We start from the raw sequence: 27,137 nt of genomic DNA, 5'->3' as shown, positions 1-27,137 counted from the left end.
CTTTCAGTTACATATTCACTGAAGTACATTTTCATAGCAAGCAGGAATAAACAATTAATTATCCAAGTTTTACTACCTTTATGATTCAGAGATGGTTAAAGGAGAGAGTAGAGGGGATATAACCTGCTTTCAACTTCAGTGGAACAGGTCAAGTTTCCTTAACCACTCTTATCAGCTGATCACACAGTAAAATGCAGTAGGATTTTATCAGAAATTACTTGGAAGTACAACACAGTACCTGGAAATCCTGCAGAAGAGGACTAGGAGTGCTTTAAGCATCCTTTGTGCATCCTTCTAATCTCAGGCTGTTCCATTGTCTGGAAACGGTCCTGGTGTAATTTCAAACGAACCTTGGTCCTCATCACTGCCTAAAACTCTGCTTCCTTCTCAGGTTGTCCTTTGGAGTCAGAGCTTTTTGAGACAGGATTTTAAGCCTGTTTAGGTACATTTACTTTTTTCCTGTCTCCCTCCTATGCCAGGGGTTGCTAGGGGAAACAGTGAGAGATAGATTTACTCCTCCCATTTACAGTGTTGTGCTAGAAGGCTTCTCCCAAACATGGTACAAGCCCTTCTGGGCTATTTATGACCAGGAATGAAGTTTGTTCCCCTAGATTCATATAGGATAAATAAGGTTCAAAAAGACATCTGAAAAAAGAGTACTGCTAATGTTACCATGCCTGGGAATGTTGTGCCTTCCAATAAACCCAACTTTTCTCTGTCAGTTGGACTTTTCTGTGAACTCGAATTAACTAAACTGTGTCTAAGAGAAAGAAAAAAATAATCCACATAGTCATTTGAGTGGGGCTTATAAATTCAGAGACCTTGTGCTTTTGATACAGGAGGCTAGGCCCAAAAGAGTTAACTAAGAAATTTGGGCCTGCAAACAAGTTACCAACATCCAAAATGATCTGTACGCGTTCTGTTCTACTTACTGGACCAAAGCTTAAGAGAATAGTACAAGAACGTGTAATAGGCCTAGAAGCAATAAATTAGAAATACAGTAGGATCAGGTAGACATTTAAATAGGAGAAATAGGCCTGGAGCCAGGGCCTTTTCCAAGCTTCAGTGAGCGGGTCAAGAACAAAGGAAAGGAAGAAGGGTCAAGTTGAGGAAGATGAGTTGAAGCCCCTAGCCCCATGGAGGAAGATGGGAACTACCCCTCGGAATGGGGTGCCAAGAGAAGCACCGCCCCAAGCTCTGCCTATACTCTGCCTATTTTTAATATGTATTGATAGATGTTGTAATCGTTTGAATATGCATTTAATCACATCTGAAAATTGTATAAAAGTGTTGATTTTCTGAGGAGCCGGGGAGCAAGTTCTTCCAGCAATAGCTGGCTTGCTCCCAGCGCTGCTAATAAATACCTTTGCTGCTCAAAAGATCAAAAGTCTCTGAGCAGTTTCTCAGACCGGTTTTTCGGATTCACTTTAAAAAAGTACATTCTGAAGAGAAAGAAAAGAGCTCAACTTATATTATTTTTTGGCATGCAGTATTCTGTAGGTAACAAACAGAGATCTAACAATACAAATGAAAGCATTCATATCTGTAAATGTGAACAAAAATCCATCTGTATCAAAGCATCAAGAAGCAAGGGATACAGAGTTAAATTTCTGAAGAATCTGTAACAATGAAAACATTCAAAAACTTTCAGAACATGCTGCTGAGACTGTACTCTCAATATGGAGATTTTTGTCCTTGCTTTTTGTCCTTTGTCATCTTGTGAGGTTTGACAGTGCTTTTCATTTCTCTGAGCAGGCTCAAGCATACCTTTCATTGATTTTGAAAAGGATTTTATTTCCATGCAACAAGACAGAAATCAACTTTAAGTGACAAAACCCAGTCTAGGCCATGAATCTGAGTTTACCCACCTTTTCAGTCAAATCCCATGTCAGTGCAAGTTAGTTTTTTTCCTATACATCCAGCGTAGTAGTCAAGGAAATATTTGATTTCTACTGATGCCAACCAGCACTGGTCATTTAGACAATATCTACTGCCTGGGGGTTCCCATAGATGGTGGCTAAAACAGACACTGACCTGCTAGGGACATTGCTGATGAAATTTTGCTTCCCCAGTATGTTTAGGAATTAATATCAGCTTTCTTGGTCTACATGAATGCTAATTCACCTTCAGTGACCAGGTCCCCCAGTGCCAACTCAAGTACTGTTTATGCTAGATGCCAAGTGGAAGGGAAGAGTCTCAACTACGAAGGCAGGAACTTGTACATGTGTAGCCTTGGGGAGAGGACACAACAGCTATGTTTTATACATGTATTTCAATCAAAGGGTGAGTGATGCTCTCCAGTTCATAGTCAGATGCCTCGCAGACTAGGGAGTAGAGGGAGTGGGAAAATGAACAGAAATAGAAGCAAATTCTGTTTGTGATATTAAATAGAAAGGCAAACAGCCTTCACCAAGCTCCTTGAAATCCTGGAACATTTGACCCTAACCTTTGCCTTGGTGACTCTCAACCCATGCCCTAAGGAACAGGCCATGGTTTACTTGTTCTTTTTTTTTTTTTTTTTTTATTTTAAGGCCCATCAGATATAAAGAATCACTTGAATTCAAACATGACATTAAAATACCTACTATAAATGTGATGGTAACTAATTAGCATTAATTAGAAATATGTGTAAAAGAGGTACAGTGTTGGAATGAATAAAATTTCCAGATACCAAATGAGGCTGTCTGTATGTCCAAAATCTGAGAAACAAGGAAAAGCAACAGTCTGGCTACATATAAACAAAGAGAAGAATTTATTTTTTCACTGAAAGACACCCAGCTATTATTATTGTTGTTGTTGTTGTTATTGTTATTAGTAGTAGTAGCAGTAGTAGTAGTAGTGGTACTGATTTTGCTTTGGTGACTGATACTTACCCATTGATGGATGAAGCCACTTCATGCATCAGAGGTACTGACAGGGTTAGAATATTATCATGCAGAGATTCACTGCGTTCTAGGTTTCCACTATGCCAGAAAGGAAAAATAAACATTCTGCAAATTGACAGCATTTGCAATATCACACAGTTTCACAGCTACCATCTCTCTGCCTTGTACTCTGAGTCTCTCTATCTGAATGACGTCAGTTCCTTAAGAAGTCTTAAGAGTTACATTTGTTCACTCAGTCTTGGAGAGAGCAGACACATAAAGCATGTGTTTTGTGGCTGCTCTTCTATGGCTGTGACAGATCAGGCTCACAACAAAAAAAAGTATGTTGGAACGAGGTGTGAATTCAAATGTCTGTGGGAAATTACAGCAGCCATCATACAATGGAGAGAAACAAGGACATTCAGACTTTAATGCAGGTGTTCGTTTTCTCCCAGTCTGACCGCATGTCAGTTTGTGGGGGTCCCCCAGAGAGGGTCTTGACTCAGTAAATGAAACAATGCTTTCAATGTATCTGCATTGTACTACAGCACAAATTTGGTGCCACTGCAAGTAGCTTTTTGGGTGAGACCCTTGCACTGAACCAGCCATAACCTCTCAGTAGTTCCACCCCCCTTTTCCTGTATTTAGCTGCCAAAATGAAAGCGCTTCTACTTTATATTTTCAAAGGCTGTTGCCTCAGTTGGTCAAAAGCAGAAAGAAGAACAAGAAAAGTGAGCAATTATCTCTCATTTGAGTCACTTTGTTTCACTGTGAACACTTAACATATGGGAAAGGTTCCTGAAATGCATGTCTAACATGCAAACCTGCAACTATTCTAATTCTGAATGGTGAGTCTGCTTGGTGGGAGACAGCTCAGAACAATCTGGAAAGATATGTTACATATATTTCCCATTTCTTTAGCTATGACTCTGGAATCACTTTTGCCTTGCAGTTCATTTGATTACTCACAAATCAAACTGGCAAAACAAAAGATAGGATCATATTTGTTTGAGGACAGTATCACTGAGGGCAATAACATCCCAACTGATACCATGTAGATTATGAGTTGCTCAGATTACAAAAACAGAGCCTCCTGGCACATACATGCATAGATACAGTTCAGCTTTTTGCAACTGACACACTGGCCATGTCTGCTAAGAAAACTATGGCCCAGACAGCAAAACCCACAAACATTCGGTCCTGGAAAAAAAATCAGTTAATAAAAGCTCTTCCTCTGAATAGGCTTACAGAAGAGTCCAAAATGGAGACATTTCTCATCCAATACAAATATTGATATACCATGGTGGCAAACAGAATAGGCAAGTAGAATTCTATACAGCGTTCATGGATATGTTCTTATCTGTTTCTAATGGAGTTAAGGTACTGTCAGAAAAGAAGAATACAACTCAGTCAATTTAGCTCTAGAAAAACAGTAATCACCTGGAAGCAAAGAAGAGGGTTTGGGGTTTTATTGTGGTTTGTTGTTTTAGTTTTGGGGGTTTTTTTTAACAAATAGTGTAAAAGCAATGTAATGCAATGTTAAGTTCTTTCTCCAATTGATCTGTCCCACTACTGAACCAGTCTCTTGTTATAGATGCTACTGCCAAATTTGCAGCTTCAAGGCACAGGCTTACATGGCCACTTGGATGGTAAAACTTGCTTTCCCACAACACTGTGACATAGCTTCTCTGTGTCCAGCCATTTCTGTCACACCAGCTCCAGTTTTGTGTGGAAACAATGTCCTCACTCATTGCAGCCTGGTCACAGCACAGGCACCTCCTCTCCATTTCTTTATCATTGACTTTACCTCAGGCCTTCCTGCAACTCTTGTTACACTTATTTGACAGCAAGGGAATTGAGCAATTTGCCCAAAGTCACAGAGAAAATGAGGGTAATCAGCACTGAGGCCTGCATTGCTGTCTTTGGAGGTTCAGCTGAATCCTTCCAAACATAACTGTCACCCTGCTCAAACTTCTGGAATAAGAAACTTTCTCTTAACAACTCTGATCATATATAAAAATTACTGTTTATTTCTTTGCTCCATCTAAAGGCACTGACTAGCCCTTCTCACCGGCACAGCACAGAAATACAAGGAGTGAGGTTACATAGGGAAGTCCTGTGCTATCAAAGGCGGAGAAAATAGCTGGAAAACACTGGCTGGGCAAATTTAAAGCACTGCTGACCCATCTTTGCACCAGTTGGAATTCACCCAGCATGTACTGATGTATCTGTCTGACTGAGACACATCACAGGGTCACCTAAACAAAAGATTCACTTCTCCTCAGAGAGAATAAAACTTCCCTAATGCGAAAGATGTGGTGATGCAAGGTCTCATTTTCAGTGTTTCATACCAGCCCTACATGCTGCAGGATCTGATCCCACCTACAGCTGTTACTGTAGGGGAAGACTATGCCTCATGAGAGTCACTCAGCAGCTGCTACATCTCATCTCATCTCCAGCCGTTTGGAGAAGTGTGATCCAGTTTGGGAGGAGAATTCAGGCTGGAGATCCTGATTTTGACATGGAAGAGTATGAAGTTGGCTCACTCACACAGTAAGTGGAAGCAGGAACTAGTCACACATGCAGCACACCAAAGCAGAAGTTCATGGCCCATGTTAATGCAGCTGTGCATTGGTTCCCACATAGACCTTGACAGTGCTTGTGACTGAATCACCCATGGAGTCTGCTTCTTTGTGGTACATCATCTTAGGAGACACAGAGCACGTGTCACACCTTTTATTCTGCCCGAGATAAAATGCCTATGATGCAAACTCGGCGTCAACCTACTTCCATGCCTGCTTCAAGTGCCCTGGGGGAAGTACCCTATTTAGCCATTTTCCGCAATCTGCCATAGCTCACCGAAGATCCAGATGGGGGAAAAATAGACATGCAACTTTGGAACCTGTCAGTGAGATCCCTGACCATCTGACTAAAGCATTTATCTTTTTTGGTTTGCATCCAAGCATGCTTATTTCATTCAAATGCTGGAACAAATGGTTCTGTCTGGTGCTGATCATCAACTGAGCAAAGCTTGATACAGGGCCCAAAGAGATGGCCACTGAAACACAAGAGCCTTTCAACTGAGAGAATACAGATTGCTTCTTCAGAATTGCAACTGCCTGGCAAAGAAAACCTATGTATGATCCTATCTCATTTTTCAGGAAGCTTCAACACATGCTTCCTCTGCATTATCCAAATATATGCATTTAGCCTGAGTAATTTAACCTAATTTACTATACATATACATGCCTACAACTAATATCACACAACTGTCAAGCATATGTAATACACACTTCATACAATAAAGAATATCCAAGTCATCCAGACATATAAAGGTCCCCTTACCTTTGGGCAGTGACAAGGAAGGTAAGCGTTTCTTCCTGCCCAGACAAGTGGCTTGTATCAAAGATCACACTGAACTCATACTGTGCAAAGAAAAAGTAGTAGTTAGAAATACTGCATATTGTTTCAAAATGTATTTATTCTGAAACTTCACATATATTTTACTGGTCTAGTTGAAAAAAAGTAGCATATTTTGATACATGTATGAGATTTTCCTCTACTGCAGATTAACTTTTAAATCTTAGCCATTTTGCCTCTCATCAAATACTAGAGTTTGGTTTTTCCTTTCACTGAGAAAAGGCCTTTACTAGAATTGCCATTCAAAGATATTTCTTGAGGAGATCATTTGCCAGGGAAATAGTTCTCCAGTACAAAGGGATCACTACCTGAAACTATCTCAGCACCAATCTACATGTTTGCTGTTGAAGACATCTTTTAGGGGAATAAAAATCACACCACAGGTCTGCAGAGACTTGGAACAAGTGGCACAAGCTAAAGCAGCATTCAGGACACTCATCATAATGGGTGAAATCATGTGCTAATTCTGAAAAGAGAATTTAATTTGACGAATAACTTCTCCATGTAACAACTTTTCTGCCTAACTCCAAAACGGGTTTTGGCCAAGTGAAACAGTATCGAAATTCATACTAATTTCAACGGCTTACATTCTTACATTCTAGATAATATTTTGCTACTGCATTTATTTTTTCTATTCTGTTAAAAATATTTTTAGATGTTTCAAAAGAGCATGAAACAGTCAATAAGACTAAGAAAACAAAAAACTTTTGTGTTGGGTCAAAGGATATCCCAATTCAAATGGAAAGGATTAGCTCATGAAACTGAAACTTTCTGAAAAATTTCAGACTCTTTTTGTTTGGGTCATCCTAAAGTTATTCCCTATTTTCTCACCTTTCTGAGTTGGTCATTTATCCAGCTCAGTTTAGTGACAGAAAGAACTCAGCTGGATTTTTAAACATCATGAGAGAGTGCATCTTCTATTATTCAACAAAATCCTCTTTAAAAAATCTACCAGGAGACCATAATATGAAAAAGCCATTAGTACATTTTCATTGTAATTTGTATAAATTCAATTGCACTTTAATGGGAAAGAAGACAAAGACAAAAACAGAGTAAGGCAACATAAATAAGACAGAGGGTTCTTTTCTAATTTTCTACAGAGGAAATATGCAAGCTTTTCACAGCTGCAACTCTTGCATAATTTTTCAAAAGCATTTTATTGCACTACACAGGGCACTGTCATTGGCTCTGTATGCTGGGAAAGAGGACAGCTACAGTCTGTAACTGTGAAAGGCTTGGATATCTGGGTTAGAAAGCTAGAGAAAGTATCAGTCACAGACATTTAATAGAGCAGTTTATTTCCAGCCACTCCTCGGAGACAGAGGTGAATGAACTATTACTCTGCAAATTGCAAATATCACAACATTACCCTAGAATTTGATCTCATGAAAGGAAATCCCACACTGCACTTGAGGAAATCTGATTCCAGCAACTCACAGGCAATGCCCAGCTCCTCCTGTAAGAAAATAAAAAAGAACATGAGATGATAGATTTGGGGAGAAAAAGAGGATTGCTAAGAAATACCATTGTGATGACGTATTGTAGAATACGTCATCACAATGGTATTTCCCACTATAGCATTGTGTAGCACTTCCTTACTCCACCTCAGTCAGACCAGTACTGGGAAGAAGACAACTGTCAGAACCTTGCTCTGAGGGATATATATATATATATATATATATACACATATATATATATAAGAAAATACCACATGACTAAACACATTAGAGCCAAGGGATCAGCCCAAGTACTTGGATAACTCAGACCATCAGTTCTGCCCTCTGTTCATTAAAAGACAGCTTTCAAATAATCCAGAATACAAGTTTCCCAAGGTAGTATTTCCAGATACCAGTACCACAAAAAGAGAACTGTGTCAGGAGACGGTGATTAAGCCATGCCACACACAGATGCAGGAGAGAAAGTTAATGTCCTGGTGACATTCACTGCCCTCATCTCTTGTTCTGGTCCACAAAATGAATCATGCTCGTAAGGATATCAACCTTCTTTAGTGAGGTAATGGTGGCATAGATAAAGTAGAGGGATGATCCTCTTCTCATGCTAAACATTGACTATGAATATTGTCAATAATTCAAATGCCAATGGTTAGAGCAGCCCTATCCTGCTTGACTGGTGACTGAACTACAACAAAAATACTTCTGTTGAATGGAGAATATTTAATTGCTCCATAAAATAAGTGCCTGGCTTCAGGACAGCATATTCTCATCTCCAGATTATTGGGGAACAGTTTAATGCTCTGTCACTGTGGGCAAGTTCATCCTCACTAACTTTAGGAGTGGGATTCAACTCTAGAATCTGATATACATTTTTAAATGCCTACACAGCAAGTGATTGCTTTATGATCTACATGTCACTGCTCCTATTGTAGTCAAAGGATGTAGAAAACTGTTCAGCAGACCAAATGCAAGTGTTTAATTTAGACTGGGTTGGAGACCTCTCTAGGCCCTACTGTTGACTACATCATCACTGGAACTGTAGCTACAATACGAACACCGAAATGTTACATATCTGAATCTATAAATTAACTTTATTCTAGACATGTAGCTGAGAATCTCTTAGCAACAAGACCTATGATTTATTTGACCTGTTTTTAGTATTTACAGCAATTTGCAAAGCCCGGGCTCTGTTTTCTCGTGTACATTTCCCAAATTACTTCAAATATGAGTTCTGCTTTAAATACGCACTTACAAGTTCCAGGGGTAACATTCTCAGTTGTAACAAGCATATGTGGAAGTAGCTTCCTGAACCATAAACATGGGTTATAAGCATCTCTCTGCCTTTCGCATTCTGACCCAAGCACAACATTAGCACTTCACAGACATTTTTATTATTCTAATTAGGCATCTGACGGCATTCAGATTCTTGACCTTTGAACTGCTTTCTGTGATAATCTGAAAGACAAGCCTCTTTTATCTTCAAAATCATGGTCCAAATCAGGGCACACACTTCTAGAAAATGATAGACCGAATTCTTACCTGACTCAGACAGTGTTTCACTGGTTTCATGAGAAGTAAAAATAATGTGAGAAAATCAATGCCTAATGGAATGATACTACTGCAGTACTACTAAAATGCCAGAGTAGTGGACTCCCCATTCAGCTTCTTTTTGGATTTGTTTCCTTGCAATCTTCAGTAGGCTTCTATTTCCAGAAATACAAAAGATGGCACTGCTTAGCAAATGAAACATCTAGCTTCAGTAGTACGGAGTAGCCATCGTCATACAGTGCATTAGATTTTCTCCTCCATTTAACTCAAAACAGAAAAACAAGTGCTTCATGGGTAAAGTGTCCCCTTCACTCCCTTTTCCTCTCAGCAATCTGTGAAGTTCTCAGTTTTATGCAAGAGATCAAGTGAACACAAACTCTGAGGAGCTGCATAACCAAATGAAAAATTTCACAGCTGTTTCCTCTGGAAATATTCATGGTTCTGGGTTATTCAACTTCCCTTGTTAAGTGGGGCAAACTATGAACTATCTTTCATCAAATCCCAGCCCGTGTTCTTTCAAGAGGAGTTTCTAATTACATAGCAGTCTGGCGGTAACAGTGACTAGACAGACCCAAGAGACTGCCTCCTCTCCTCAAGGCCATATCCCTTCAGAGATGTGAAACAACAAGATAAAAGAAAGAACTCTCATCTTGATAACAGAAGAAGAGCACTCCTTCATTTTGCACACTGGTGCCTTTGCAGCCCTGACAGCTGGCAGGCTGCAGGTTTTATAATTTCCTGTTAAGCAAATGACAGATAACATAGCATTGGCCTTTTTTTGGTTGTTGTTGCTTGGAAAAGTTTAATGGATGCAGTAATATTGACTTGAACAACCTTCTGGCTTCATTAACATACCATCCAGTTTAATGATTAAGTTTGACTGCATCATACTAGGTCAGCCTTCCATACACTTATAAATTACACAGGCTACCCAGAAAACTTTTCCCATGGACTCCTTGCCTTGTTCCGTGATTAGGATGGAGAAGCTAACTTAATGAGTAAATATTTTGGTTTTCATTCACTGCTCACTGTTTGGCTTCAGGCTTTATTTGCAGTGGTCTGTTTTGGAGGGAGAGAAAATCATTTCTTCATGGGGTTTCCTATCATGGCCAGCTCTCTAACACTCTCTCTCACTCTGTAAGGACTAAATAAACTCAATTTTCACACTGTTCCAGCAGTCTTAAGGGTAGGTGCTGTCTTATCTTACAAATACAGAAGAGCAGTGCAAATCAGGGCTTACAGAAATTGTGGATGCCACTTCTCACTCATGTTAGGTAATAACGCTTTTTGTGAGCAATGCTTCTCTATAACAACACAACTCAGCTGAGAACTCAGCTTATTGCATGAGTTTCAAGTTTACATAGAAAACACAGACAAAGGGGTTGGAAGTTTCCCTTCCAACAAGACACTGTGAAGGTTTATCTGGAAAACTTTGTTTTCTTTTTGAAACATTTCATAGCATTTTATACTCTCAGTCAATCATATATATAGCCAGATAATTAGTCAAATAGCTGTATTATTACTGTATAACAAATATTGACCTGGTTATGAGAAATATGAAGCTCAGGCTGACTCACATCTGTTTCTCAAAGTCCTTTATCACAGAAAGAATAGTTCCTGATAATTATAACACGAGCAATGAAGCAGTCAAGTTCTAACTCCATTATAAGGAGCACAATGGGGAAACAACCACTCAGATTCTGCAGTGTAATACTGTCAAACATAACCACTGCGTTATGTGATTGGGGGAATAAGCAGAGGTGTAACAAATTTGCCTTACTTCTGGACATAAGTGTTTTTAAGTTTAAATATTATGTGTGGTTTCAACTGAGTAGGAAGCTGCTAATGATCATATTAATATAGTGCCTAGAAGCAGTGACTTGGGAATGTTGCAATTTGCAAATATGCAAAGAAAATATCACAAAAGAGGGCTACTTGCACAATCCACTTCATGCTACACTAAGCCGCAAAAGTTAGGTATTACGCATTTACCTACTATATCCTCTCCGGTATACAGACTTTATAACTAACTCCTCCCATTAGTTATTTGGAAATTTTCTGGCCTGCTCCAAAGGTAGAGGCTTACATCAGGTACTGGGAAAATTTTCTAAATTTGTACAGTTTTTTATTATCATCATGGATCCTGACTTAAAACACATACTTATACCTCAATAATTCCAACTTGCACTTTTCATGAGTAGGGATACTTTCCCAAATGACAGTCTAGATAAACATCTGGATGTTTTGTTCCACACAACAGGGCAATTATATAGAATGGACCTGCAATTTAAGAGCTTCTTACTTTTGGGAGATATCATTGAACATATGTCTGTTCATAGCTGGTAATCTGCTTCCTATACATTTAGCTAGCAAAGCTGGGTAACATAAACACCTCCCAAGTCAGGAACCTAAAATAAAGTCTCACCTCTCTGATGATGTTTGAAATGGCTTCTTCCAATCATTCTTCATAATCTCGGTCTAAGCCCTTCAGTTGTGCTATCAACAACTTGTGGGTTTCCCTAAGGTTTGGAGAGCAGAATTTTTATTTTGCTCCTACCCTTTTCTCTCCCCATCTCACAATTCTCTAAAGGCCTTCACTGAGGCTTCAAGGATATGAAGATGCACCAATTAATTTAACAGCTACCTCCTGAGCGTACTAATGTACTTTCTTTCCACAGCAACTGAGGTCACCAAAGAATGTGGGTCACATGTGCAGTGCAATTATGGATGCCTGAACTCATACAAGGTTAGGGATTTTTTTCATATAAAAAGTCTGGCTCAGACTGAGGTTCTCTATGGCTGAGAGCAAGTACAGCTGAAAGTAGTTTAATCTTGGAGGCCCCCTCATGTGCATACAGCTTGGTTCTTCTAACACAAAATTCCATGAATACCACACTTTCCTCTAAAATGGTGCTTTCTTGGTTATTTTAAAACTGCAACAACACAAAGAGGACTAGTGGTATTACTGACTGGAAACTGACCAGCACTGTACAATAATTTAAGTAAAAATCATCTGAAATGACTGAAATGATGGGTCTGATCTACTTCAGATATCTCTTAAAAGCTGCTCTGATTATCATCCTCAAAAGCCTTTTGGGCCTTGTTTTTCTTTGGATAATTAGCAGTCTGATGTCTCCTTTGTCTCAGTACTCTCTGGTAGCTGAGCAGACAGTATTTCCTCCATGTTTCTGAGCAAGACCTTGCCAGGCACAGACCTTCCCCAAGTTCGTCAGCCCACTGCCAAAGGCACCATCAACTCACATTTGGATATCTCAGTATCTCACAAAATGAGCCTGCAGTTTTGGGGCTTGGTGTTCCCTCTTTTGTTCATCTGTTTCAAGAGTTTCAAATGCACAGAGTTTTCAAACACCCACTGCCATAAGTGCCCAACTTTCTCAACACTGCACAACCAGGGATCAGACAGGGAGAACTGTGCACAGTGTTGGGATGCGCTGCTTCTCTGAGGCCAGCTTCCCAGGCAGTGGCTGTGACACACAGTGGTGGCACCAGGCCACCTGGGAGGGCCACAAGGCCTCTCATAAGCTATGAGTGTGCATTCCAAGCTGGGAAAAAAAAATCCTGTTACTGATAGTAGCTTTGAAGATGGACTGCAGTGGTTGGAACAGGTAGCCATAGCTTTAAAAGCTTTTAAAAGGAAAAATTCTCATTGCATTTCAAGGAGTTTCTGCTCTCAGAGTGAAAATCCCATGAGTTTTATTCCATTTTTTAGAAACACAGATTACTTGGCAACTTCAAGCAAACACCTTGTGTTCAGAAACTCTTCTGTGTACAGCTCTCCGCTAGCCAAAGCAAAGTATGTAATGGAATCACTCATAAGGAAGGAAAAGATGTTCATGATGGAAAGAAATTAAAATGGCTTTACTCTTTAACATAACAGTTCTGGATCTTGAGCTTCACACATTTCATCTGTTGTAAATAATTTCCAAACACAGGTGGAATGCGAAGTAACAATGTGAATAATGTGAAGGCCAAGTCAATGATAAATCAGCATCAATAGCAACTATAATGTGAAAATTATTGTTATTCATTAACTGCTATTCCTAGATTTCCTAGACTCAATACAGACTTGCTCAGCTAGACATCGTCATGAAACTAGCATCTATCTAACGTCTTGAATGCAATGATTGAAGAATATTGGCTATCCAATCAAATTATACAATGAAACAAAAAGATTTTCTGTGTGCATCGCATAGGTCTGTTTTTAAAAGCATCACAGAGACTGAAAGTTTTCCTTTACTTTCCAACACATAGATATTCCCCTAGCAAACCAAATCAGCAAATATGAATATTACACTTCATAAATTTTACAAATTGCTGTTTCACCAGCAAAGACCCTTGTCATCCCAGTGCTTAATGAGTCAGCAAAACCACATACCTGAGTATGCTGACGTGCACACAACCAAATGCACATATGAAGATGTGGGGCAGTGGGGCATTCTGTATTCTGCTAATGAATTGATCCTTTAATTCATTATGAGAAAATAAATTTGAAAGGGCATTGGGGAACCTCAACAGTTGTTTCATAAAAAGAACTAGAGAGGAAAAAAAAGTTTTCTCTAGGAAGAAATTTCCTGTCCTATTCCATGACCTCATTAGTAAATGCTGTAGGCACACTCCACCCCAAACTCAACAAGTCAGGCTTCAAACATCTTGGATTTGCTCCTTATTTTGTGAAAACAACTCTTTCTATATAACTAATTAAAGCCTCTTGCCTCTTCCCTCTCCTTCCTCAATTGAAGTTATTTACAGATCATGAGTTCACTGATCCCAGTCAACATGGCAAATCTTTGAGCAAAAAAGGAAAGACAAAAACTTTTCTGTTTACTGGATATTCCCAACACACTCTCTCATAAACATTTATCTCAACTGATGAAAAGCTAGTGCAGCAAATTTCTAGAGCACAGCAACTCAGAAGCTGAAGAGGCAACAGAAATTGTTCACTCAGCTCAAGTGATTAAACCCCAAAACAAGTTTCAGAACCAACCAACAAAGCTTCTTTTATCTTTTAAGGGACCTGCAGGGAAGGGGGTGAAACCATAAGGAATAAGGGAGATCTGGTGCCACCCTGAGAAGTTCCACCTCCTTTACTGACACATTAGTTCCCATTTTAACAGACCAATTAGACTTTATCAATTTTCACTGTACTACACCAGCTAAATCTTTCTTTTCCCTGCTTGCTGACAACAGCTGAAATTATTTTTTTCAACATATAGGAAATAATCCAGGGAACATCACCAAGATACACTGTCCCCACTGAGCTGTTAGGTCAGCTGACCCTCACTGATTGTGAGGTTGGCCACATTTCAACTATGCCGCTTGGCTAGGCCTAACTCTATGACCCTTTTCCATATGTGTTAATGTACAGTTACACATACTCTGCCAGCAAAGCGGGAGCTTAAAGGCCAGATTTCCAACTACCCACACAACAACAGTCATCCACTGTTGCACAACCTGGGTGTTATTGATAACATAAGGAATGCCATTTAAATGTGGACACAGTGGGCCATATGACTAAGTCGCATAGAGCTTTTAATTTGGGACAAACTGATAGCATCCCCCAAGTAGAGAACAGTTGCCTAACAGTTGTGGATGACCAGTATCTCCACTGGAGTTGTCCAGGTGAGTAATGGCTGGAGACAGCAGACTTTCCCTGTGATGTCTGTAATATGTCTCATAAAAATTTGGAATAGAGAGCCTTATATATTCCTTCCACAGACAGCGGGACAAAAGCAGTCATAGAGGAAAATAATTCTCATCAGAGCAAATCTGTATTTTCTGGAATCTGTCTCTTAATGACAAGTTTGCATTTCTGAGGCCAGCCCACCCCCACAGCAGCAATTACCACCTGAGAGGTAACATCTCAGCTGACACCATCAGTCTGGGAACTCATGCTGGGGCTCTGCAGATACCTTCACATCCCAGGGAAGTTTCATTAGCTCAGGCTTGACACTCATGCCTCTTTTCCAAGTGCAGGGGGCTGCTGGTCCTGTCAGGATAAACGCAGGCTCCTGGAGGCCTCTCTAGCCTCTGAACATAACCCAAACCAAATGTCTTCCCGGGGTCAAAAAACTCACTCCACCTTTTTCCTCCCATCCCTATGAGCCTCTAATGTTTTCTAGATCCCACAGGAGAGGAATCATCTGCGCTGAAAAGCTGCAAGGAGGCCAGCACCTATCTTGACTGTAGGCACTGGAAACCTCTCAAGACACTTGTCATGCCATTTTCTGGGCATTTTGCTGTCTGAGGCTTTGGAGGAGCACATAAGGGCTGGAGAGCTTTTCTCAATCACTTTCTGCCAGCACTCCTCCTTGTTTTTAACACTTGTCTTGGGCTGAGAGTGGCTTTGGGATGGGAATTGTCTGCTTCCATGGAAGAACGATAGAGGAAATGTTGGAAGAAGGTCAGTACCAGCTCCAAAGCCAGTTCATTCATTTTCTACCAAAAAAGGAAGAGCATTCTTTTCATGGGAAGAATTCATATGAAATCCTCTGTCCCTTGCAGTATTTAGGCAAAACTCACCTTGAGCAGGTTGTGGTCACTTGCACTTGAATCCCTCTCTGGTTTCTCCCTCTTGCAAATTGACTTCCTCTTTCATCCTTCCTTCCTTTAAAGGATGCTAAGCAATGATGAGATACTTCTAATAAGACAACTTCATTTAAGACTGTATTATTATAATTTGTCTCTTGAAAGTGGCCCTTCTTGTTTGCTGTGTCACTTCTCTTCTTTAGAGAACCAAGAAAAGTGAGAACAAAAGCGCTGCCTGCTTGTAGGATGGAGCAGTTACTGACACTCCACAACTAGAAAGCTATTAAAAATATAAAGTAGTGAAGCATCAAGCTTGGAATATAAGAAAGTTTTACAAACTCAAGTTACTGACTGAATAGCTTAATATAATTAATGTCTTTTATCATGAAGAAATTACTAGCATTCTAAGCCTGTATGAATTCATGTTTTATAAAAGCAAACAAAAGCCATGCCAATGATTCAGTTTTCACCTGTCTTTTATAATCCTCACTAAAGAATCAGGGTCATAACTCCTATTAAGATACAAGTGCCTTTGAGGTACTGGAGCATGTTCAGAGAAGGGTAGCGAAGCTGGTGAAGGGCGTCTAGAGAATAAATCATATAAGGTGCAGTTGAGAGAGCTGGGATTGTTTAGCCTGGAGAAAAGGAGGCTCAGGAGAGACCTTATTGCTCTCTACAACTATCTGAAAGTAGGTTGTAGCAAGGTGAGGGTCAGCTTCTTCTCCAAGGCAACTACTGACAGGACAAGAAGAAATAGCCTCAAGTTGTGCCAGGTTGGACATCAGGAAGAATCTCTTCACTGAAAGGGTGGATAAGCATTGGATGGGCTGCCCAGGGAAGTGTTCAAGAAACTACTGGATATGGCAGTTAGTGCTATCGTTTAGTTGACATGGTAGTGTTCAGTCAAAGGTTGGACTCGATCTTGAAGGTCTTTTCCAACTTTAAAGATTCTATGATTCTAAGTACTTTCTATAGTAGAGAAATGCAATTATTGCTTGGAATAGAAAGACAAATAATTCCTTGCTTAAAACTTTCATGATTGTATCAGAGCAGGTAAGCTACATCAGGTACCTTTGCAGATATCCAACCTTGCAGATATTTCCAAAATATATGTTGCTCCTGTTGCTATACTCCTTGCCTTATAAATACATATGGATAGCTTCATTGTTGCAGCCTCACCAAAAAAAAACAAACAAAAAAGGACAAAAATTAAAGGGAGTAATAACAAAGCTAAGACTTAAAAGTCTTGAATCAGAGCCAACACAACTGGAAACACCAATAATTAAACTTTCTCAAGTAACATATACATGCTGAAAATGACCCAAACACAGTCTCTTTACATCAGGTATTTGTTTTTATAGACACAATTTACTTCCGCATAAGTTTTCCATCTTAATATTGGAAAATATGGCATCAGTTTTAACACAAATGCTAATCACACAAATAATTTCATATTCTTATTTTCAAGGACCAGTGTCATGAGTTGCACAAACCAGACATGGTGTGAAGCACCCCTTCCTTTTGTTCGCTTCCTACAATAGACAGCAGGAGAGCAGAAAAATTTCACTGCCACTCCTAATCCACTCAGCTGATTTACAAGACACCTTCCCAAGCTACTGAGCTAGGCAGCCATCTTGGAAAAAAACTTATTTTGTTGTCATCATTTGAAATAATGTTTTCATTTATTCCAAGATACATAAAGCTCTCCCTTCCAAAGGCATGAGATGTCATTTCCTGGCATGATGTGGGCAACAGTCTTTTGCATTCAACAACAGGACAAGTAAATAGGAACAAAATAACTGGGAAGCAAGCTGGCTAGATGAACTCCTTCATCTCACTGCACATACATGTATACATGTGCTCATGCACACACATATCTCACACTACTAAATCGTGGTTGAATGCGTATTAACAGAGAGATTGTTTTTTAATTATTACGGTAATTACTGTGGTGGTTTGACCCTGGCTGAATGACAGTTGCCCACCAAAGCCACTCTATCACTGCCCTTCTCAACTGGACAGGGGAGAGAAAATATAATGTAAGGTCCATGAGATAAGGACAAGGAGAGATCACTCATTGATTATCATCACAGGAAAAACAGACTCAACTCGGGGAAATTAACTGAATTTATTACCAATCAAAATCAGAGCAGGATAATGAGAAGTGAAACAAATTTTAACAAAACCTTTCCCCCACCCCTCCCTCCTTCCTGGGCTCTACCTCCTTCTCCTGGAGAGGCACAGGGAGACAGAAAATGGGGGTTACAGTCAGTTCATCACATTGTTTCTGCTGTTCTGTCCTCTTCAGGTAGAGGAGTCCTTCTTCTGCTCCAGTATGAGATCCCTCCAACAGGAGACAGTTCTTCATGAACTGCTCCAGTGTAGATACCTTCCATAGGAGTCCCTTCCTTCAAGAACAGGCTGCTCCAGTGTAGGTCCCCAAGAGGGTCACAAGTCCTACCAGGAAAGGTGCTCTAGCATGGGCTCCTTTCTCCATGAGTCTGCAGGTCCCTGCCAGGAGCCTGCCCCAGCATGGACTTCCCATGAGTTCACAGACTTCTTTTGGGCATCCACCTGCTCTGACGTGGGGCTCCTCTACGGGCTATAGGTGGATCTCTGCACCCCCCTGGACCTCCACGAGCTGCAGGAGGACAACGTCCTTCACCATGTTCATCATGGGCTACAGGGGAATCTCAGCTCTGCTGCCTGGACCACCTCCTCCCCTTCCTTCTTTGCTGACCTTGGTGTCTGCATAGTTGTTTCCCTCACATATTCTTGCACCTCTCTTCTCTGGCCACAACTACATTTGCACAATAACTTTTTTTCTTTCTTAAATACATTAATACAGAGGTGTTACTACCACCTCTGACTGACTCAGCCTTGGCCAGCAGTGGGTCTGTCTTGGAGCCAGCTGGCATTCGCTCTATGAGAAAATGGGGGAAGCTTTCCAACAGATTCTGACAGAAGCCACTCCTATAGCCCCACCTACTACCAGAACCTTGCTACACAAACCCAATATAGTTATATGCATTTTTATTCTACAACAAAAACATATCTTCAAAACACCAAAAACTAAAAGCAGAAACAAAAGATAAGTGGCACTTATCTTTTGGATAATATATGCCCACATATACTGTAAGACAATCTTTTGTGTATAAGGCTTCAATTATAATAAATATTGGTGTATTCAACCGCAACAAGATCTTACTGTTACAAGATAATATAAATTAAGAAATGCGTAAATTCAAAACAAATTCAGAAAATAAATTCAAGTGTCATCAACTACACATAGTTTGATGAAAAAGTAAACTAAAAACCTCACAAATAATTGAAAAAAACCCCAAACTCACAATTAAAACCAAACTGGATGAGAAAACACAATCAATAAAATCCAGCCTTACCCTGCCCTCCTGCTCTTCCGTCCTTCACTGTTAGTAATTTTCAAGTGTAAATAATAACATTAAGTAACAACAATAATAATGAGCTTGGCACTGGGTATTTTCCTGGAATTAAAAAACCTTAGCTCAACATACAATTCCCAACAACCAAAGCCAAATCTGAAACCCCAGGAAATGCCTTTTACAAACACACACAGGTTTGGGGGTTTTGGTCTTTCAGAAACTCAAACACAGTGTGCATTAGGATATTTTCCTGGAAAAACCTTATCAGATCATAAATACCCTGTAACCCAGGAACAATGCAGAAATGCAGAGGTGTAATCCATTACCTACAGCATTGGGATATTGAAACAGGTTTATTTAACATATATATATCCTGTTTTTAAAAGGCAAGCTTAGCAATTCACTGTAAGGCTTTAAGAGGTGCCACACTACTTTATAGAGCAGCTTTTTAGTTCACTCCTCCTTTTCCCTTGCTCAGTGGAAAGCACTGTTTCTGCAGATTGTTATGGCCAAAAGTCAAGTGCAAGTTTTCTGGCCTCCTCCCAAACGCAGGCTGCAAAAGCGCTGCTTGCTGGGAATGCGCCGGGCTCGGCATCCCCTGCAGCCTGACTGGGTGGGGAGTTGCAATGAAGAGAAGGCCCCCTGCTTGTCCTCAGAGCCTGCAATGAAGCCAGTTGAAATGCTTCTCACTCGTCCTCCCTGCTATGCTCAATACCTCTGGTTTTGATGAAATGCCACAGGAAGCTCTCTCACAAAAACCAGATTTGGGGCCTTCTTCAGACAGGGTTTAATGCACCTGCTTCTGCTAAAAGGAACACAGACTAATGTTAAACCCAGGGAAAGGAAAGCTTGTGATTTCTTAAGAAGCTCTGTTCCTCCCTCGGATTTTCAGCTAAACACTCTTCACATGAGCTAAACACTCATGTTTTTGGCTGTGCAGCTGGTTTTTTTAAGTCTTTCTATAGCAAAACTGTGGTTGACTTCAGAGAGGTTACAACTTAAGTATGCCTACAGGACCATGTTTTGTGCTTAATAAGATTAATTAAAGAGGGTTTTGTTTTTATCTTATCAGGTTCACAGGAGAAATCCAAACAACCAGGTGAAAGAGAGCAATTGGCACTATTTCCAGCCACAGAGCACTATGACTATAACATCCCACAGGACTAAGCAATGCAAATACATACATATATACACACACATATATAATATATATGTTTATATATACTATGAAGATATATATATTTGTTTAAAATTCTATTGGATTTTCCTCTCAGGGTGTCATTTATCTTCTGACAGCTGCCTGTTTTAAAAGTCACTAAAAGAAACTTCTGAAAAGGGAACTGACCTTTCATACCAGAAACTCAATAAACTTTAAGCTTCAAGTTACAACAAAAACAAATCCCCGTTTCTTGTTGCAACGAAAGCCACCGAAAGCTGTGCAAATAAATTCTTATTTAAGTCTTTTGTAGAAGATATCAAAGGTTGGACAATTTTAAGCTTCATCCTAAGAACACAGGAGACGAACCCTCTCCCACAGATTTCTCACCTCAAACATTGGCAAGTCTCTATCCACTGAGTTTAAGTGCAAAACTTGATAATGGAGAGAGACACTGGGACACAGGAAAGGCACTGGTGATTTTTCCATAGGGACAGCATAACCTTCAATTAAGTACATCCAAGATCAAGTGTATTGAGCTCACTGTATACTGGGCTCTACCCTCTGTGAAGGGTTTTTACCTTTCTTCTAGTAATGCAGTTTATCAAGATAACAGCCTAGATTGCGGTGGTTGGATCTCAGCAACAGAGGCAGATGAATCCCTTTTCCAAAGCCCTCTCCCATTACTTGGCACTACTGCAACCATGGCAGTGGCTCCCAGCTCTGTGCAGCTCCTGAAAATCTGCAGAGAGAAGCAGCTTGCCTGGTGGGTCATGCAGGGACTGAAATAGAATGGGCAACTGCTGCCTGTGGCTCAGGGAGTCCTTCTACACCCCTTGAAGAAGTATCATAAGTTCAGGACTTTGGATTTCCTTTTCTCTTCCCACCTGGACAGAAGCCAGGACCTCTGCTGGTGCCCAGCCATGGTGAAATACCACCTTGGGTGGTACACCACCAGGTAGGTCAGGATTCACTATAAACAGGCTTTGCCATAGCATAAGCTGCCTTCTAAAACTCTACAGAAAGTACATCTTACATGACTGTATTCATCCATACAACTGGAACTGTGTTCCAGTTAATCAGTGTGTGTAAAATATTTAAAATGTAAGCACAGAAGAAAAAAAAAATGACTACAGTAATCTTTTAAAAGAGCATGCGTCAAGCTTTGGTTTTTTTCCAGTGCAAAGGAATGGAAACTCTCCCACTGACTTCAGCAGGAGCTGGGCCAGACCCTGAAAATCTTCATATAAAATTTCCATTAAGGAGAAGTTGTGCATTGGCATAAGGCATTTCTGTTTTATCCCCTGCCTTTTTCCTCCTGATAAATTGCACACTTGCAGCACATAATGTCTGAAAATGAAGCTCATAATAAAAAGATAATTCTCTGAGGCTTGCAACTGTGTAGTCAAAATTGAACACTAAAAGAATTAACATGTATAAGAAATTATATGGGGTTTTTTATTATACAATGAGTTAAGAGGTTTATAATAATTTACACCTATAATAAAACAGGACAAATAATGGCACAATTTCATTGGTTCAATAGACCAAATAAATCCTACAGTTCGCAACAGTTGTATTGCTGTTTTAAATATTGCTCTTATTGTGTTTTGCACAGCTAAACAAAGCTCCAGCAAAGAAACAAATGACTGTGAAAAGCAGGAACAAACAGACAGAATGTACAGCTCCCATTTTGCACAATTATTTTCACATTATTCCTACTCAGACAGCTATCACAGCCAGCAGTTTTTTGCAAAAAGCTTGTATTACAACACCTTTATCTTATAACGAACTTCTGCTAATGAAAACATCCAAGTATTTCAATCTAAATGAAAACAGACTAAAACTCAAAATCACTTCATTCCATGTGGGTGAAATTAAAAGCACTCTTGACCTCCGATTTAGTGGTGTGCCCTGGCCACAGCCCAAACTTGCACCAGGACATGAGCAAACAACAGGTTTGTATCTTGGTTTCAACAAGGAGTAAGTCTAGGAGTCCAGTTCAGGAGATGACCAGGACTGCTGAGTGCAGTGTGGTATCACTCAAACTAGAGGTACCCTTTGTATTTCAGTGCCATTTGACATCTTAGCAGTTTCCAAACCAGTCTCCCTCCACCTCTTAATACCTCAAACAAACTGTCTTTCATTAGTGCACCACAAATAACAGGTATGTGTCTTATACAGAAATACAAAGGGTGTAATCTACACACATCAAACCATACAAGAAAAAATCTCATTAAATAGCCTGAAAGAAATTCAAGTCCAGCATAACCAAAATCAACCTCCAAATGACTCAACAGTGTGCACCAGGCCACCCCCTGTACGTACATCTTGTAATTAAATTGGCTTAAAGTTAAAAGAATTGTTCACAGTGAGACTGGGCTTTCTTACCTTTTGCCACATTTTGATGAAGAAGAGTTCCCCAGAAAAATTGAAGAAAACATTGGTGTCATAGGCATCATCCCCAATGTTAGAGATGAAAATGTTAAGCGAGATGTTCCTCACTGCTCCCAGGGCCAGGTAGGCAGTTCTGTCATCAACACTGTAGGCAGAAACAGTTACACTGGTTTAACTCCAGTCAACTTTCACATATGCCATACTGGGAATGAACAGCTCCTGACTCCTGGTTCTGACTTTTGGAACGGTAAGAAAACCCTGTGATCCTCATGTGGAACTATTTCACTGACCTATTTTTAGTGATAACAAATTAGTTGAAAACTGTAAAGTAAGTGAACAGAGAAAATGTAACAAACAAGATATTATGCCTGCATTCAAATACACAAGTTTGTCTCTCAAAGGTTCATATTTATTGTAACATTCTAGCAACCCTGTGAAAAATCTTCTTTGAGTTATGCTATGGACAGAAAAAATGGAAATGAGGATCAAATAAAATCCAGAAACTGGTGTAAATGAAAAGAATGTGTAGAAATTGCAACAAATGTTCACTAAATGTGACTAATCTTTCTTCAGATGTTTATGCTGGATCTAACATGGTGGAGTCACCTTCTACAAGGGGAATACCAAGGGGATGGTTCAATTAAACTAACTGCTATACATCGCAAATCAACACATTATTGCAATATGGTATCACAGATTAAGAACAAACACAGACATGCACACATAGAGGCTAATATAAATATTCATAGCACATTTATTATTTGTTATTTCATCCTTCTAGTCTGTCCAGAAGATGAGCTAACAAGTAGGAATAAAGGCTAAAGACAAATCACAAGAAAATACAGTATCAATGCACAGAACTGCAGGTCTTGGATGTGACAGTACAGTAAAAGATAATATGATATCCCAGGTATTTATGTAAAAATTAGCAAAAATAGCCAAACACGAAATTTGCTACAGTTATCATAACTGGAATCTAAGACCATTCATACATTCTGGAGAAAGAGAGACAGTGTCACAGAGAAAACACTGAGTGGCTAGTCAGAAAAGGGCGAAGACCTCCAGTTCCACAGCAGGGAGATGCTCTCCATTATTTCTTCTAGGGTACAGTCATCCCAAAAGTATGAAGGAACCACATTTCATTCATCTCAACAAGGCATGTCAAACAATTTAAGAAACATAATCCAGCAATGAGTTTTTGTTTATATTTTATTGTATGAGAACTACAAAGCTGCCAACATTCTCAACATGACCCTCATAACCTTGCTCACATACAGGAAGAGAGGTTAAAAACAAAAACAAAATCAAAAAAGAAAAAGAAAAGTAAAGGAAGACAAGAAGGGGGAAAATATATTAAATAAATCAGTTAATTGCACAGAACAGTACCATCTCATAACAAAGAAAAAATGAAGAGAGTAAAAGAACTCAGTAGACTGTAAATGTATATATACATTATATATAGGCAAACGCATTTGTACACACATACATACAGACACATGAAGGATATCAAGCTATCAGTGTTTGCATGGAAAGAAAAAAAGTTTGAAATTCAGAAGAACTAAGTACTTGCAGCTTTGATTCACATGGCCTAGACTTGCAGGTAGCAAGCAATTCTGAAATTCAGGCTCCAAATTTTCTCACTACAGTGGTAATACACATCAAATGTAAATAGAAATATTTAATCTTTTCCTCATAAGTGATTAAGAAAAGAAAACAAATTTCAGGATAAAACAAATATCGCTTTTGCATGCTTTAATGCTCTTTGTTAATGTCCAAACCACAGCATTGCACTATGGTCAGCAAGAGAAGAAAGACCAACTGAGAAAGACAAACTGAAAAGACCTGCAATTTTCATTTCTCCATCCTCCAAGATGCTGGTGTTTTTATTAACCTGGGTCAGTAGAGGCATAATCTGCATTCCAAATGGTATGCAGGGACATTTTTCTCTATTTCCTGCACCAGGGTGAATTTTTTCAAAAATTGAGAAAGCATTCAGCACTTTTTTCTCAGCCTGTGCAGTCCATAGATAGGGCAAGGAATGTGACAGGGTTGTACTTATCCTGTTAGTCTGGGTCACTGACTTTCCCTTTTATATTAGGAACCTTTCTTTCCTTACCACAAATCATCATCTATATGGATAAATCACCACTACTGTTCAGTGGACAGTGGAAGATACAACTGTGGTAAGTTAAAATGGGTAATGCTTAAAACAACTCAAGTTCAATCTGTCCTCCACCTCCATCAGATGAAATTAAAGAAACCCACCTTTTGCTTGTAAATCAGTAAAAGCTGAGTCAACAAACACTGGTGCTATGACAGAGCCAAACAGATTTCTACCTTCACCAATCAGCATTGGTCTTTGCAGTTACTAAAGTATATATTAATTTTATCTTCACAGAATCTTTACATCCACCCTGAATACCTTTCTTCTGTTGGCTTTTTATCACAGGCTCCAGGGTTAACTGAATTTTAGGAGGAATTTTGCAAATACTTAAACCTCAAGGGCCAATGAAAGGCTGAAACCCTCAGCTGATCTGGGAATGCATTTGATATTTCAGTGCAAAACTGAGGGCAGTAGCCCCAAAACCAAATATAAAACAAATAAAATTTTTAAACAACCCCACTACAGTATACCATTTTACATACTATAGTATAAACTATAGTATTTTACATTGCTTGGTTATATTTCTTCTCATCACATGTGTGTTAAAGGTCAACTCTCTCTGCAAAGTTCACAGTCAATTTAGATTAAGTACTAAGCCAAAAGCTCAAGATACAATGGCTTATTGTGCATTAACTAGCTGCTGCCATCCCCTTCTTAGACTGAAGTTTATGCTAGTAAAGGTTCAGAGACCTCATGCAGCTGATGACCATAGCCTACCTGAGGTGCATTAAGCCAGCTGTGGCAAACAATCTCTGGGGTCATCAGATCATTTCATTAATGATCTTTTCCTCTACTTTTTAATCTATTTCTCAAGTAGAGACTTTGCAGTGTTCCCTCAGTAGTATATAAATGAGGTGATGGGAAAAATGTAAATGAGAATTTGAGGAGTGATCAACCAAGGTTCTGTGTCAGCAGAGCCCATTTTAGGAGTAATATCGTAACAATATTGCTCTCCATGAAGACTGAGTAACAATGTGCTAATGTTTCCCCTTAAGAAGGGAGTAAATGTCCCATATGGAAAAAGTGTTTACTGTGGTGAGCCCTGGGCCAAGGCAATGGAATTGCTTGTGCCAGTACCCTTCTGGCACAGAGCTACTGTCTCTAGCACTTCAGTTCCCATGTATATATTACAATTCAGAAATATGGCACAGAGCCTTATCTTTTCCATATTTTCAACACTTTAACATTAAAAATGAACGCATTTGAGTAGTAAACAAGGGGGAGGGGTTTGGGGTGGATGGAGACTGGGGGAAGACACAGATGACAGACCACTCTTCGTTATGGTATAGAAACAACAGTGATTTCTAGCTACAGCTAGTTACCATACAGTCAAAACTTCTCTGGAATTTGTCTTCTTTTCCCCAAATGTGGTTTCTTCACATAAATCCCCCTTAAATACACAACAGATACAACTCCCAGCCACCTGTATCTTCAAACTTTTAAGTAAAAAGGACAGAACAGGGCACAACATCCACACAAAAATACACTCATAATAACCCTACAGAAATTTGGTGTCTTTTATTATTATCAGTAATTTCAACTGCACTCAGATGTTCACAACCCTTTATAAACAGAACTAAAGAATCGATGGGGAAAAAACCATCTCTGTTTTCACACAATGTTTACTCCAGGGAGCAGCTTTTGGCTTGAATGGAGCTACTCTGGTTTATGAAACTGATATAAGCAAGACGAGGTACAACATCTACAGAAGCTTTAATCTAATCTTTCACCCTTGCAGGCACATACAGAAACTAACATCTTTAATAACCACAAGCTATCCTTGGAATCAATGGTACTGTCCCTCCATGTGTGTGTAAGACAGCATCCTAGGGTTGGAATGCAAACAAAAACTAGTTTAACTAGAGTGTAGTGTTTTGAACCAGGTTTTCCCCCTGAAGCTAAGAAAATGGTAAAACCCCAGGGGGTGGTAACCCCTGGAGGTTTTGAAGTTTTCTCCAATCTGCGCTCCTGCAAAATGTAAACATACCACAAGCAAACGGAAGAGAAGGTTAGTTGTAGTTTGGTGGTAGAAGTGGTAGCCATGTTCTCAGGCCACGAGGAGCAGAGGGCAGAAGCCCCCTGGGGGGGCTTTGGCCTCCCAGCCACCAGTGGGGGGGTTGCAGGAACTTGGAACAGTGCTAAACTGGACTATGTGTCTGTAGCTGTGAGCTGGGCAATGTTTCTTCA

General features: G+C 39.7%; 1 protein-coding gene across 3 annotated transcripts in view; it reads right to left on the bottom strand.

Annotated features, from left to right (window-relative positions):
• ITGA9 (integrin subunit alpha 9) overlaps positions 1-27,137 on the bottom strand; it is a 223,113-nt gene that overhangs the window by 52,808 nt on the left and 143,168 nt on the right. For 2 of the 3 annotated variants that reach the window (XM_051798702.1, XM_051798704.1), the window contains 4 exons: positions 22,781-22,931; positions 7,654-7,797; positions 6,210-6,289; positions 2,874-2,963 (listed from right to left, as the gene is read on the bottom strand). In XM_051798702.1, the coding sequence (XP_051654662.1) occupies positions 2,874-2,963; positions 6,210-6,289; positions 7,654-7,797; positions 22,781-22,931 (465 nt within the window). The remainder of the gene's footprint in view (positions 1-2,873; positions 2,964-6,209; positions 6,290-7,653; positions 7,798-22,780; positions 22,932-27,137) is intronic. The other variant, XM_051798703.1, reaches the window with a different exon arrangement.

Source organism: Manacus candei, unplaced genomic scaffold (genome assembly GCF_025592945.1).
Source record: "Manacus candei isolate 608988 ecotype Guabito, Panama unplaced genomic scaffold, ASM2559294v1 h1tg000049l, whole genome shotgun sequence".
Lineage (NCBI taxonomy): Eukaryota > Metazoa > Chordata > Aves > Passeriformes > Pipridae > Manacus > Manacus candei.
This window is presented reverse-complemented; position numbering and strand designations above follow the sequence as displayed.